A 15,212-nucleotide genomic window follows, 5' to 3' on the forward strand; every position below is an offset into this window, starting at 1 on the left:
TTTATGCACTTTAAAATGATTGTTTGCAACTTTTTTGAACATGTCCATATTGTAATCTATACATATAATTTTCATTAATTCTCATGTGTTTGATTTGTAGGTTGCAGCATTTGTGAATTCCTCTTTGGGACAGTACCTGGATGAGCATCCCTTCCTTGCCTTATTACTGATAGTTTTTACCATAATGTCAGCTGTGCCGGTTGGCTTATTCCTGATTTTTGCAGTGATTACATCCCTTCTGGCCTGTATTGGGTTCATTGTTATGGAAGGTACAGAAAAACCAAGAATATCTTCTGTTTTGTAACTTGTCTGCAGAAGTGGTTTATAATTACCGCACAATTAGGTTAATAGCATTGACCCAGAGATTCCCGGATACTCTCCAGTGCTGGATGGCTGCCTTTGGTTCCCAACTGTCCATGTTTTCCCTCAGGATGTAGGGGAAGTGAATAAGTGACTTCCACACCCATGAGACAGCCAACCCCAGGGACAAGTAAGTTTCAGCAGTCTCAGATTCCACTGTTTTCATCCCACATCCAATTTTTTTACTCCTGCAACATCCTTATGGGCCTTGATAGCTTGCGGGCTGGTGAAAGCCTTTCAGTTCTTCTTGAATGTCTCTGGTGGAGATGTTCCAGTTAATTTATTTTTCATTCAATACTAACAGTTATGAATACCCAAATAAATTAAGCATGTTGAGTTCTTTTCCTAGGGCTGGCAGCCTTAGAATGGGATACCCTTTCCTGATGTAAAGTTGAGGAATGGATGCAAAGTGCATCTGAAGCCTCTTTTCATCCTGTTGCAGCTTCAGCAGTGAGTCCAACCTCAGCAGGTGAAGCCAGACGTCCTATCTCCAGGTTATCTTAGACTTCCTGAGGCCCAAGCAGCTGATTGTCACCAGGTCCATAACATCCACCAGTTGTCAAGCTGATCTAATTCATTCCATTTCAAACACAAGCAGATTTTCAGAACAATCTTTTTTATTTCTTCAGAATTTAGTGATTGTTTTGAGATTTTGTTAATTAATCAATCAATAAAGGAATTTAGGTGAATATATATGTTTAGGCTAAAGTGGATGCACTTCTGTCAAGAGAAACACACCACCTTCCACTCCTGAAAGGGAAGAACGATAGCTCTGAGGGGAGACCCTCATGTTACTGGCTCAATTTTCCTGCTGTTCGATTATCAGTTGTTCTGAATCATGAGTTAAAGTTCAAGTCTTTAATTTGATTTTAAATAAAAATGTTAACACAGTGGATTCCAGTGGGATACATCAGGACCATTACGTTTTGGCCCAATTAAGTGGGTGCCCCAATTAGCCAAGGTTTCATAGAAATAGTTAAAAGTATAAAAAAGACAAAAGCTACTGTATATCTGAGCAACATATTATGTATTTATATGAAATATAGAACAAAAAAAGAACACTACCTATAATACTACAATACTATAAAACTGTATTAGTTCCTAGTAGTTATTGATGGTGAAATTCATCCCCCTGCCGTATTCTTTTGATAGACTGTAAATGAACAAAATCAGTGCAGACTCCTAGTCCAGATAATGGACTGCCTTCATGCAATGCTATTGACAATTGTATCCTCCAAATCTTCATTTTCATTGTAACATTCAAGATGATTGTCAATGTCTTCATAGTTTCCAACTTGTTGAAGTAGTGAAATTACTTGTTTCACTCCTAGCCATTTCTGGCATCTTCAAGCCTGAATGCTTGAAACCACAGTGAGCAAAACAGTTCTGAATTGGCTTACTGCTTATTTATCACTAACTATCAGTGACAAAAATCTCTGCTTTTTCAACACAAACACAAGCACCTAAAGCTAGTTTAAAAACTATTCTGTCTGAGCACAATATAACGCCTAACAGCCACACAAGTGCATGTGACTGATCCTCATTAGAACTTGTTCGGTGAGTTCCTGTCCCATTTAAGTGCCATATTGTCCCAAATAAACAAAGGGAATCCCGTCAATTTTCTCAGTTTTTGTTCTTTAAGAGTTGTCCCAAATAAGTAAGTGGCTGCCCTGATTAACCGATGGCTGAATTAACTGGAATCCACTGTATTTAAATTGAAATGGCAGAAACCCCAATACTTCAATAATTACTCGTTTTCAAAGCATAACTCTACAACTATAAATTATCAAATGAAGTTTATACTTACTGCACGTTAACTTTTCAGTAAGAAAGTATTTTATTCATTCATTTATCTACCAGGTGTGATATTGTCAGTTGGTGGAGTCATTCTCCTTTGTTTTCTGTGTGGGATGATTCTCATTTCATTGGCCATCTCTTGTCTTCTGGCTATGTGCTATTTTACTTTTTCAACAACAATGAATTATTATCACAGTTCAAGGTAAGAATATTCCATAGATATTTTAAATTTCATTACTTTTTTTTATGAAGTAATTAACACATCCCTATTAGTTCAAACGTTCAATATTTAAAATAAAAATGCTAAAAAACGAATTTTTCTCAGGTGTTCTAAATAGCAAGCAACCATAATCTGTTAATACACAGCCAGGTGTAACATGGTTGTTAAAAAACCCTTGGTGTCTTTGGAGATGCTGTTCATTTATATTTCTAGCAATCTCAAGCAAGAGATTGAATCTCTCTCATCAATTTTTTATTGTTGGTACAAATAGTATTTGTATAGTTGGTGTGAAATTTATAAAAAGATTTACATATTCTGTAAGTTTAAGGATTAGAATTAGATTTTCTTTTGATTTCTTTTTTCTCCTTTTCCATGTTTCTGTATGAAATAGGTGGTGGTTATTAAACACATCCAGTCTATGAGTTTCCAGAGCAATCTCATTGATCCCATTTCTACCACTTATTTTCCTGTAACCTATTCTCTTTCACAAGCCAAGCAATTCCACCCCTTCCTTCCAATTCTCCTGCTGTCTATCCTTTGTGGATACATATATGTCACCTTTCTTGTGGGCATTCACAATAAATACAAGAAACACAATAGAATCAATAAAAGGCTGCATCCAACAGGACGGACAAGCAACCAATATAGAAAAACAACCCCAACAAACTGTTGTAACTCTCGCTTTGGCTAGCGGCTAAATATAGGGGGTGATAGCCCCTGGCCCGGCCAAACTTAAGAAATCACGTTTGGGTGGATGCTGCGCGATGTGTACCCTGTTACAAATCAGTACCCCAAAATAACAAACAGTACACAATATGCAATTAAACAATTAAGCTTTATAATTCTTACTTTGACTATATGGTTAGTAAAGAAAACCAAAAAAAAGAAAAGGGGCCCAATCTTATGAAACAGTCTATTGCGCAACATTGGAGCTCACTAATAAGCCAGTTGTCCACCATTAACCTTCAATCGTCGCTGCCCTTCGGACCCTTGCTCCAGGTCCACCCCGTCTGGCGGTTTACCCACTCTCTCCATTCATGTCTTCTCTCCTCATCTCTCCCTGGCAAAAGACCGCGATAATCTCTCTTCCAGACTCACAAGAAAGAACAGCAGCATTCCAAACCCCATTATCTCTAGTCATAACCCAAACATTGCTGCTACAGAGAAACCATTATATTATCAGTGAAATCAATGAAGTCAGAAATAGGAAGGGATCAGTCACTGTGCTGGGAGTCGTCTGTAGGCCCCCAAATAGCCCTCGGGACACCGAGGAGCAGATAAGCAGGCAGATTTTAGAATGGTGCACGAAATACAGGGTTGTAGTTATGAGTGATTTCAACTTCCTTCCTATTGACTGGCAGCTCCTGACTACAAGGGAGATAGATGGGGCTGAATTTGTCAGGTGTTTTCAAGAAGGATTCCTGACACAGTATGTGGACCAGCTGACGAGAGGAGGAGCCATACTGGATCTAGTTCTGGGTAATGAACCTGGTCAGGTGGCAGACCTCTTGGTGGGGGAGCATTTTGGTGAGAGTGACCACAACTCCCTTAGCTTCAGCATAGCTATGGAAAAGGATAAAAACAGACAAAATGGGAAAGTGCTTAACTGGGGAAGGGCTGACTATGAAGGGATGTGGCAGGAACTAGCAAGAGTAAATTGGAAGCAGATGTTCAAGGGTGAAAGCACAGAAGTAATGTGGAGGAAGTTTAGGGGCCACTTGTGCTGGGTTCAGGATAGGTTTGTCCCACTGAGACAAGGAAAAAATGGTAGGAAAAGGGAACCGTGGCTGATGAAACACATGAGGCAACTCGTCAAGAGGAAGAAGGAAGCATATGTTAGATATAAGAAGCAGGAAGCAGAAGGGGCTCATGAGAAATATAGGGTAGCCAGGAAGGAGCTTAAGAAAGGACTTAGGAGAGCACAAAGGGGGCATGAGAAGGCCTTGGCATGTAGGATTAAGGAGAACCCCAAGGTGTTCTATGCATATGTGAAGAACAGAAGGATGACAAGAATGAAGGTGGGGCCGCTAAAGGATAAGGAAGGCAACGTGTGCCTGGAGGCAGAGGAGATTGGGGGGGTGTCCTAAATGAATATACTTTGCCTTAGTATTCACAAGTGAAAAGGACCTTGATCAGGATGAGGTGGAAATAGAACAGGCCTGTGTGCTGGACAATGTGGAGATGAAGGAAGAAGAAGTGTTGGATCTTCTTAAAAACATCAAGATTGATAAGTCCCCAGGGCCAGATGTGATATACCCCAGGTTGCTGTGGGAAGTGAGAGAAGAGATTGCTAGAGCAGTAGCTATGATCTTTGAATCCTCTTTGGCTGCAGGGGAGGTGCCAGAGGAGTTCCCTTGTTTAAAAAAAAGGTAATAGGGAGAATCCTGGGAACTACAGACTGGTGAGTCTTACGTCGGTGGTCTGCAAACTATTGGAATGGATTCTTAAGGATCGGATCTACGAGCATTTGGTGAAGTATAGTCTACTCAAGGAGGCAACATGACTTTGTGAAGGGAAGGTCATGCCTCACGAGCCTAATTGAGTTTTTTGAAGAGGTAACAAAAGAAATTGATGAGGGTAGGGCAGTAGATGTGGTCTACATGGATTTTAGCAAGGCATTTGACAAGGTCCCCCTTGAGAGACTCATCCAGAAAGTCATGAGGCATAGGATCATTGGAACCTTGGCTGTTTGGATAAAAAATTGACTTACAGGAAGAAAGCAGAGGGTAGTAGTGGAAGGAAAGTATTCTGCCTAGCGATTGGTGACTAGTGAAGTGCTGCAAGGATCTGTCCTGGGACCCCCGCTCTTTGTGATTTTTATAAATGACCTGGATGAAGAGGCGGAAGGATGGGTGAGTAAGTTTATGGATGACACGAAGATTGGAGGAGTTGTGGATGGAGCTGTAGGTTGTCGAAGGTCACAAGAGGATATAGACAGGATGCAGAGTTGGGCAGAAAAGTGGCAGATGGAGTTCAATCCAGATAAGTGTGAGGTGATGCATTTTGGATGGACAAACCAGAAGGCTGAGTACAGGATTAATGGTTGGTTACTTAAGAGTGTGGATGAACAGAGGGACCTTGGGGTTCAAATCCATATATCCCTCAAGGTCGCTGCACAGGTTGATTGGATAGTTAAGAAGGCCTATGGGATGCTAGGCTTCATTAATAGGGGGATTGAGTTCAAGAGTAGAGAGGTCATGTTGCAACTCTACAAATCTCTGCTGAGACCACACTTAGAGTATTGTGTTCAGTTCTGGTCACCTCATTATAGGAAGGATGTGGAAGCTATGGAGATGGTGCAGAGGAGAATTACCAAGATGTTGCCTGGATTGGAAAACAAGTCTTATGAGGCAATGTTAGCAGAGCTGGGACTTTTCTCTTTGGAGTGTAGAAGGATGAGAGGGGACTTGATAGAGGTCTACAAGATTATGAGAGGCATAGATAGGGTGGATAGCCAGTACCTGTTTCCCAGGGCACAAATAGCAAACACCAGAGGGCATATGTACAGAGTTAGGGGAGACGTTAAGGGTAAGTTTTTACACAGAGGGTTGTGGGTGCCTGGAATGACTTGCCAGGGATGGTGGTGGAGGCTAAAACATTAGGGGTATTTAAGAGCCTCTTGGACAGGCACATGGATGAAAGAAAAATAGAGGGTTACAGGGTAGTGTGGGTTTAGTACTTTTTTTTAGGAATATATGGGTCGGCACAACATCGAGGGCCTGTACTGTGCTGTAGTATTCTGGTGTCTTACAGCATGTTACGTAGCAGTGAAACCCTATAGCATGTTACACTGTGTATATACAAAACAACAGAAACTAGAAGAAATAATAATAATAATAAATATGCAATAAGTATTGAGAATGTGAGATGAAGAGTCCTTGAAGTTGAGTCCATAGGTTGTGGGAACAGTTCAGCAATGGGGTGAGTGAAGTTATCCCCTCTGGTTCAAGAGCCTTATGGTTGAGTGGTAATAATTGTCCTTGAACCTGGTGATGCAGGTTCCTGAGGTCCCTCTACCACCTTTCTGATAGCAGCAGTAATAAGAGAGCATGGCTTGGATGGTGGGAGTCCTTGATGGATGCTGCTTTCCTACTACAGCACTCATGGATTTGTGCTCAGTGGCAAGGAGGATTTTGGACTGGGCCGTATCCACTAGGTTTTGTCGGACTTTCTGCAGGTCAGGTCAGGGCCTTACCTTGCTACTGGTACCACGTAGCCCAGTCCTACCTGTCTCGGGTTGGGTTGTCGGCAACTCAACAGGCACGCCCCTGATGCACTTCGGTTAACCAGGGAGGAGGGTGTGTAGGCACCCAGCAGGACTAAAAACAAAACTTGTCAAAGGGCGGATGAACTCTGTGCGTCAACGGCCACCTACTGTCTGTGCGAGGAATGGCGCGCCACACAGTCTTTCGTTTCGTGCCTTGTAAGGCGTTATGATGGCAGACAACCCAACAAACCCTATACCTCCAGAGCCGGGAGTGCTCAGGAACTCTGCGGAACGCCCAGACCCCGGCCAAGACAGGCAGTATGAAGATGCAACCTCAAACCCCACGGGGAGGGTTGAGTCCGACAGGGGGCCGGGCGAACTGCGCCTCTTTTGTGTTGTAAGATAAAAACGATCATCTCAACCTTCGACGCAAACACCATCCACCTCTTGCCTCGGTGCACAGAGTTGGCGTCACAGGCAGCAGCTACAAGATCTCCATCCTGGGGATCCAAGACCACCATCATGTACACCGTGATGAAGAGGTAAGGTTCACAGAGGTAGAGGGGATGCACCTCATCACCTCGTCTGCATGGAGAGAGCCGACGACGATGTCAGCACAAGGTGGAGTAGGGCTGATGTTGAAACGCAAGGTGAAGGAGGCACTGAGGGGCGTAGTCTCAGTCAGTGACAGAATCCTTACTGCGGAATTTGACGGAAACCTGGCGACCTCTGTCATCATCTGTTACTCCCCGCACAACTGCAGCGAGGAGAAGGAGATGGAGGCCTTCTACAGTAAACTTTACGAGGCTGTCACTTCAATACCGGCACATAACTTCCTGGCTGTGCTCGGCGATTTTAATGCCCGGGTCGTACTGGAAGATGTTCCATACTTATACCAAGACTTTACCAGCAGAAATGGACAATATCTAGTTGATTTCATCCAGGAACATAGTCTCATTGCGGCCAACACACAATTCAAGAAGTGAGCTGGTAAACTGTGGACATTTGAAAACAGAGCCTCCATCTACAAGAAACAGCTGGATTACATTCTCCTAAGAACAAAATGGCGTAATTGTGTGATCAACACAGAAGCCTACAGCACCTTCAACTCGGTCAGTTCTGACCACAGAGTAGTGTCAATGCAAGTGAGACTGAGCCTGCGGCAACCCAAAGCCACAGGTCCCAGGGAGAAGGTAGACTGGAAGACATTCTCATCACAACCTATTCTTCAAGCCCAGTACACAGTGGAGGTGAGAAATCGCTTCGGCCCACTGGAAAGGGAGAAAGAAGAGACTGCCACCAACCGCTATCAACGGCTCATAGACGCACACACAGATGCAACAAAGAGTTTCCCTACTGTGAAGTGAATCAAGAAGAGCCGGATCTCAAAATATCCTGACGTCGTCGCAGCAAGAAGTGTGGTTAATGCTTGTCACGCCGAACTTAGAAGGAACGAAACAGAAGAGCTAAGAGACAAGTTCAAGACAGCAAAGAAGAATCTCTTTGCCACCTACGACCGACTGAAGGAAGAGGAACTAGCTGAGAGGATTAGAGAGATAGAAGCTGCTAATGAAGACATGCAGCATGGAGAAACATGGCGCCTAGTCAATGAGATCAGTAGATGGAAGAAGTCCCCATCAGGTCAAATAAGCGGTAAAACAGCAGAGGACTGTGTCCTGACGTTGTTTACCCACTTTAAGAACCTGCTGGGAAGCCCTCCAACGATCACAGAAGAAGAAGAAGAAGACATACCCACGATACTAACGCAGGTCGACATCGATGACGGTCCATTCACCATTGAGGAACTGAAGAAGGCCAAATATGCACTCAAACAGGGCAGGAGCGCTGGAATAGATGGGATACCACCAGATGTCCTGAAGAACTGCAACCTGGACGACATCTTGCTGGACATATGTAATACGGCATTGATGAAAGGCGACAAACCAGAACAGTGGTCACTCTCAAACATTATCCCAGCCCCCAAGTCTGGATCCCTCATGAAGACAGATAACTACCGCGGTATCAGCTTGACCTGCATCTTAGCAAAGTTATACAATTGGATGATCTTGAACAGGATTCGCACTGAGATTGACCCTAAGCTAAGATTCAATCAGAATGGTTTTCGGCAGAAGTGCACAACAGTGATGCAAATACTTGCTCTCCATAGGATCATCGAGAAAGTCAAGAAGAACAACCTACCAGCCGTGCTTACTTACATCGATTTTCGCAAAGCTTTTGACTCCATTCCCCGAGGTAAAATGCTGAAGATCCTGAAAGCTTACGGAGTGCCAGACCATCTACTGAGAGCAATAGAGTCCAGCTATACCAAAACCATGGCGAAAGTTGTATCACCAAACGGAGAAACAGCAGTGTTCGAGTTCCTAGCTGGTGTGCTGCAAGGAGACACTCTGGCACCCTACATCTTTATAATCGTCCTTGATTACACTCTACGTCAAGCTACCAAAGATAATGACAAGCTTGGTTTTACCATAAAACCAGGGCGAACCAAAAGGGTCAGACCAGTTACGCTCACAGATCTCGATTTTGCAGATGACATAGTCCTGCTCTCTGACCAGATGGAGGAAGCACAGCAGCTACTGACAAAAGTGGAAATTGAATGCAATGAAACATAGAAACATAGAAAATAGGTGGAGTAGGCCATTCGGCCCTTCGAGCCTGCACCGCCATTCAGTATGATCATGGCTGATCATCCAACTCAGAACCCTGTACCAGCCTTCTGTCCATACATCCTGATCCCTTTAGCCACATGGGCCATATCTAACTCCCTCTTAAATATAGCCAATGAACTGGCCTCAACTGTTTCCTTGTGGCAGAGAATTCCACAGATTCACCACTTCCTTTGTGAAGAAGTTTTTCCTCATCTCTGTCCTAAAAGGCTTCCCCTTTATCCTCAAACTGTGACCCCTCATTCTGGACTTCCCCAACATCGGGAACAATCTTCCTACATCTAGCCTGTCCAATCCCTTTAGCATTTTATACGTTTCAGTAAGATCCCCCATCAATCTTCTAAATTCCAGAGAGTATAAGCCTAGCCAATGTAGTCTTTCGTCATATGAAAGTCCTGCCATCCCAGGAATCAATCTGGTGAACCTTCTTTGTACTCCCTCTATGGCAAGAATGTCTTTCCTCAGATTAAGGGACCAAAACTGCACACAGTACTCTAGGTGTGGTCTCACCAAGGCCTTGTACAACTGCAGTAGTACCTCCCTGCTCCTGTACTGGAATCCTCTTGCTATGAATGCCAGCATACCATTCGCCTTTTTCACCGCCTGCTGTACCTGCATGCCCACTTTCAATGACTGGTGTACAATGACACCCAGGTCTCGTTGCACCTCCCCTTTTCCTAATCGGCCACCATTCAGATAATAACCTGTTTTCCTGTTCTTGCCACCAAAGTGGATAACCTCACATTTATCCACATTAAATTGCATCTGTTGGACTTCACCTAAACGCTAAAAAGGCAGAGTACATGGTGTTTAACTGCGACAAAGGTACTCTCAAGACCGTAGAGAATGATACCATTAAGAAAGTCTTTGACTACAAGTACCTCGGATCAAGAATGATGAGTTCGGAAAAGGACATTAAGATACAGAAGGCGCTGGCGTGGAGGGCTATGAACGACATGAAGGAAATCTGGATGTCAAACCTGTCTAGAGGGCTTAAAAAGAGGATTTTCATAGCAGTCATAGAGTCCATTCTCACGTACGGATGTGAGACGTGGACACTCACCAAGACGATGTAAAAGTCTGTAAATGGTTACTATACACGAATGCTCCGGATGGCTCTTGATGTGAGTTGGCAACAGCACATGACGAACGTCGAGCTCTATAACAACCTACAGATGCTCTCCACTAAAATTGAGGTGAGAAGACTGCAACTAGCAGGGCACTGTCTATGCCACCCCGAGCTACCTGCCAGCCTAGTCATTATATGGGAGCCCAAACATGGGAGGATGAACCCTGGGCACCCTCCCAAGACTGTGGTCAACACGCTCCTAGAAGACAGCGGCACGGCTAATGTAGATGAACTTGACACACTGATGAGGGAGAGGTGGAGAGTCCGTCACCGTGCCCAATGCAGGCCCCCTAGGCTTGAGTCGACATAGTAGTAGTAGTTCTGTACAAGGGCATTTGTGTTTCCATACTGGGCCATGATGCAACCAGTCAGTATACTCTCCAGCACACATCTATCGAAGTTTATCTATCAAAGTTTTAGATGACGTGCTGAATCTTCGCAAACTATTTTTTTAAAAAAGAGGCAACAGAGGGTGTAATGGCTGATTAACCAGACAGCACGTATTTGGTATGTTGAGGCAAACAAGAGTACAAATGGTCATAGGAAGAGCGTGCAAGTTCAATACCACATTGGAGGTCAGGATTAAACTTGGTTGTTGGTCTCATGTGGCAGTGACATCAACTGCTATTCTATCATTTTATTCAATAGAAATATTAGGAATAAGGAATATAAGGATCCAACAGCTTGCAAAGAGAGTACAGAAATCAGGCAGGTTGTAAATCAGGCTTGCTAATTCACTAGTATTCATTTTCCACTATTATCGCAAGACCAACTTTCTCCAGATGAGAGGAAAAGAATCTGATCCATTGAATAGAACAGTTCGAGTCAGTCTGAGTTTCAGTGCTGCACTTAGATGCTTGCTAACTATAATACTTTGAAAAAGGCAGTAAAATATGTAAGATCAATGTTGAAAACTGCAAATTTACCATATTACCTGCAGTCTAAAATACAAATCCCTAATGTGTTCACCTTTCCGGAAAGTGATATTTATTGCCTATGCTTAATTGCCCCTGTGAATATGGTGAAGGCACATATTTTTGATCTGCTAACATTTTTCTGGTCAAAGTTCTATAAGGTAGCGAGTTCCGGGATTCAATCCCTGCAACTATAAAGGAACAGCGTATAATTCCAGGCAGGATGGTTGTGATTTGGAGCATTCCCATGAACCTTTTGTCCTTCGTGATTGCAGAGGCTGTGGCTTTAAAAGCTGCTGTTAGAATAATCTAGATGAGCAATAAATGGAAGGGTCGTGGCCCAAAACATCAGCTGTTTATTCATTTCCATAGATGCTGCCTGACCTGCTGAGTTCCTCTAGCATTTTACATGTGTTGCTCTGGATTTCCAGCATATTTATAATCCTTATGTTTAGGGAGACAGCTGGGATAACAAAAGGACTGTAGTAATGCTGCACTCATTCAGGCAAACAAAATATTTTGTTGTGTTCTTTGCTCATGCCTTGCTGATTGTAGAAAAGCCTTGGGTGTCAAGAAGGAAGGCATTCGGTCTCTGACCTACTCCTGTTATAGTATTTAATTGGCTGACCCAGCTGACTTTTCTGTTCAATGGTAATTAAGGATGTTGTCAGTAACGATAAAGTCATTGAATGTCAAGAATAGGTGCTCAGAATCTCTCTTGTTGGTGGTCATTCTCCAGTAAGTGGTACAAATGTTACTGCCATTTAACCAGTCCACACTTGATTATTATCAACATCTTGTTGTACGCATCCATGAAGCATTTCAAATTGTGAATGGTATTGAACAATTATCAGCAACTATCTGTTTCTGATCTCATGATGGAAGGAAGATCATTGATGTGGCAGGCTGAAGGTGGTTGGGCTTGGGCTGCAGCTAGTTTTCTTTGAGCAAGATGTAGATCTAGTCAATACCTGCATTGAACTCATTGACTTTAGTTTAATCAGAGCCCACTGATACCACACCCAGTCAAGTTCTTCCAAGAACAGTCTCATCTGTGTCTAGATCAAGACCGCAGTAAGATCAAGAGCTGAACGGTCCAAGTGAAATTTAATTCATGGCACATTGGCCCTTATCTATGTCCAAAAGATAGTGAGGGTGTGGTTAAGTTTATTTCATTGCCTATCTTGAGTGGAAATGTATAAAAGCATGATGAAAAACTGCTGCCAGCTCAATTGTAGAATGACTATCAAAAAAAGCTGTAAAATATTTGTTTCTCAGTTGCTATAAACTGCATACAGCAGGATCTTAATAAAATAATACAGTAGTAAATTATTTTTTAATTACAAAGCTTGTATAAATTCCATCATTTTAGAACTAATGTTAAGTGAGAAAATGCTGACAGCACTCAGCTAATCAATCAGCAGTGAAGGGCAGATAGTTAATCATTTTAACTCAGATGAGATACTTTGATTAATAATGCACTTCAGGCAATTTTCTATTTAAATTCATATCTTTAGTACTTGAATAACTCTTCCTTTAATTATTGAGATAAGATTGGTGTGTTAGAAATGTAGATAAGGATTTGATCCATAGTTCATGCCAAAAGCACTCCTCAGTTGTAGATTTACTTGTAAAGTATTTGGTTTGGGTAATACAGACTCTTAAAGAATTCCTTTCTCTTTTATTAAGCATTCCAAGCAAGAAAGAAGAAACCATCATCAGCTCCACAACAAAATTGTGTCCAGAGGATACCGCATCTAAATCCACCTTGAAGGAAGAATAGACTCAATCTACAGTTAGTTTATGCATTAACTTCTATTTATGGAAAATTTATTTTTCATGTTACAAAGAGGGCTCTTTGTGCTTTTCAACTAAGTAGATGTTACATCTCAAGCTAATAGGTTTAGTTTTCTATCAGAATTTTTGACCAATTTAAAGTTACAGGAAATTTGCATCAACCTATGGCCATTTTGATGGTTTCTAGCTACTACATGATAGTAATATTTTTAATCTGTTATTTGTTGTAACATTTTAATCAATAACAAGTAATCCACCAAATTGCTTTAATACATTTTAAAATACAAACTGGATTAGATAGTTCCTGCTATTTAAGAAGTTTGAAAAGGCTAGAAACATTGCGAAATCCAACATTAGAGAAGGAAGTAAGTTTTTATGGCTTGTAATCATTGCATAGAAATTCTCATTAAAGTATTGTGCTTAAAGAGAAACATGATCCATTTCTAGAGGGGGGAGGGAGGGAGAGATTGATTGATTTAACTAGATTTGGATTAGGTTTACTAAAATGAAAGTCACCAAACCTGTTATGTCCCCTCATTATATTCAACATAACTTGAAATTATTTGCAGAGTGTATAGTTATACAGTTAAGACTTATTTTAAACTATTGTAGCTTCATGATTTTCATGTTACAGAACTAAAATGAATAAAAATGAACTTTTTACATAAGATTACATGTTTTTTGTCATGTTTATATCTGTTGTGGTTATATTTAGAACAGGAGTAAAAGACTCAGATTCTGGTCATTGTTCAAACTAGCTTTCAAAATCTTGTTTTGGGTACAGTTTTCCAGAAAAATTGCAGATTTTTACAATGCCTTTACTTTTTAGGTATTATCGTGGAGGTGCCAGCTATCTTTCCAATCCTCCAGTTACCACTGTAACTGTCTTGGGATTAAAGCTTAAGGGAAGGATATCAAAAGGAATTGAATGGAGTCCAGCAGCAGCAATATAGTTTTTCATATGGCTGGAATTTAAATGAGACAGTGTGTTAAATAGTTATCCAATCTGCTGTAATTGTTAGTAATATTAAAATATCACCAGCACTCAGATCAGTTTCTTGGACTTAAAGGGCCAACTGCGCTCAAAGATGGAGGATAAAAGTGAGTATATATTTAATTGCACAAGCATAAAGCCTAAAGTAGGGGTCACCAACCCGTCGATCACGATTGACCAGTCGATCTTTGAGATTTTCCCAGTAGATCCCGAAGAAAAATCAAAAATAAATACACAAATACTGTTGTAATGTGAGCATTATAAAAGTAAGTAATACTAATTAGGATAATGGTAATATAGCAGTATTTTCACTAAAAAGCTGTTGTAAAGAGAGATTGTTTCCGGGTTGCGGGAGTTTAGTTCCGTTCTTTCTGCCCAGTGCGCATGTGTGTAGCTCCCGCGCCATGCACCGCGTTTTCAGAGTAGCCTGTGCTGCATCAAAGTGACCAATCAGATTAGGGATAAGAGTACTGACTGTCGCAAACACCATATACGGCAGTGTCCCCAACCTCCAGGCCGTGAAACATGCAGGGGTACAGCGGTAGTCGGGAGGCACACAGCACATCTTTTAGAAAAAAAGCCGAAATGAACAAGCTAATTAATTAGGTGAATGTCGACTCAGATCAGAGCCGACGCAATCGGCACTCGCTCGTGATAATCCTGATAGCATAGCAGAGGCTCCACGAAAGAAGGTGAAAACATACAAATTCCATCCAGAATGGGAAAAGAAATTTCTGTTTACCTTGGTGAAAGACAAGTGTGTATGCATGTTGTGCCACCAAGCACAAGCACTGACTAAAAGAGGGAATCTGGAGTGGCACCACAATACCAACCACAAGAAATTTAAAGACACCTATCCACCCCACCCCCACCAAAGAGCGCAATTCGCGTCAGGAAAGTTGAGGAGCTGAAATCGGGGTTGAAAGCCCAGCAATCGTTTTTCACAAAACATGCTGCTCAAAATAAGGCTGCTATTGAAGTCTATCCACGGCCTCCTCTACTGTAAAGATGAAGCCACACTCAGGCTGGAGGAACAACACCTTATATTCCGTCTGGGTAGCCTCCAACCTGATGGCATGAACATCGACTTCTCTAACTTCTGCTAAT

At 42.0% G+C, this 15,212-nt stretch overlaps 1 protein-coding gene across 3 annotated transcripts in view; it reads left to right on the plus strand.

The window, feature by feature from the left end:
- LOC134351384 (lipid droplet assembly factor 1-A-like) overlaps positions 1 to 14,131 on the plus strand; it is a 32,490-nt gene extending 18,359 nt beyond the window's left edge. The window contains exons 3-6 of one of the 3 annotated variants that reach the window (XM_063057466.1): positions 101 to 269; positions 2,221 to 2,359; positions 13,004 to 13,109; positions 13,941 to 14,131. In XM_063057466.1, the coding sequence (XP_062913536.1) occupies positions 101 to 269; positions 2,221 to 2,359; positions 13,004 to 13,097 (402 nt within the window). In that variant the 3' untranslated portion in view covers positions 13,098 to 13,109; positions 13,941 to 14,131. Of the gene's footprint in view, positions 1 to 100; positions 270 to 2,220; positions 2,360 to 13,003; positions 13,757 to 13,940 lie in introns of those variants that run through there. The other 2 variants (XM_063057465.1, XM_063057468.1) reach the window with 2 other exon arrangements.
- The last annotated feature ends 1,081 nt before the right edge of the window (positions 14,132 to 15,212 follow it).

Source organism: Mobula hypostoma, chromosome 9, assembly GCF_963921235.1.
Source record: "Mobula hypostoma chromosome 9, sMobHyp1.1, whole genome shotgun sequence".
Classification (NCBI taxonomy): Eukaryota; Metazoa; Chordata; class Chondrichthyes; order Myliobatiformes; family Myliobatidae; genus Mobula; species Mobula hypostoma.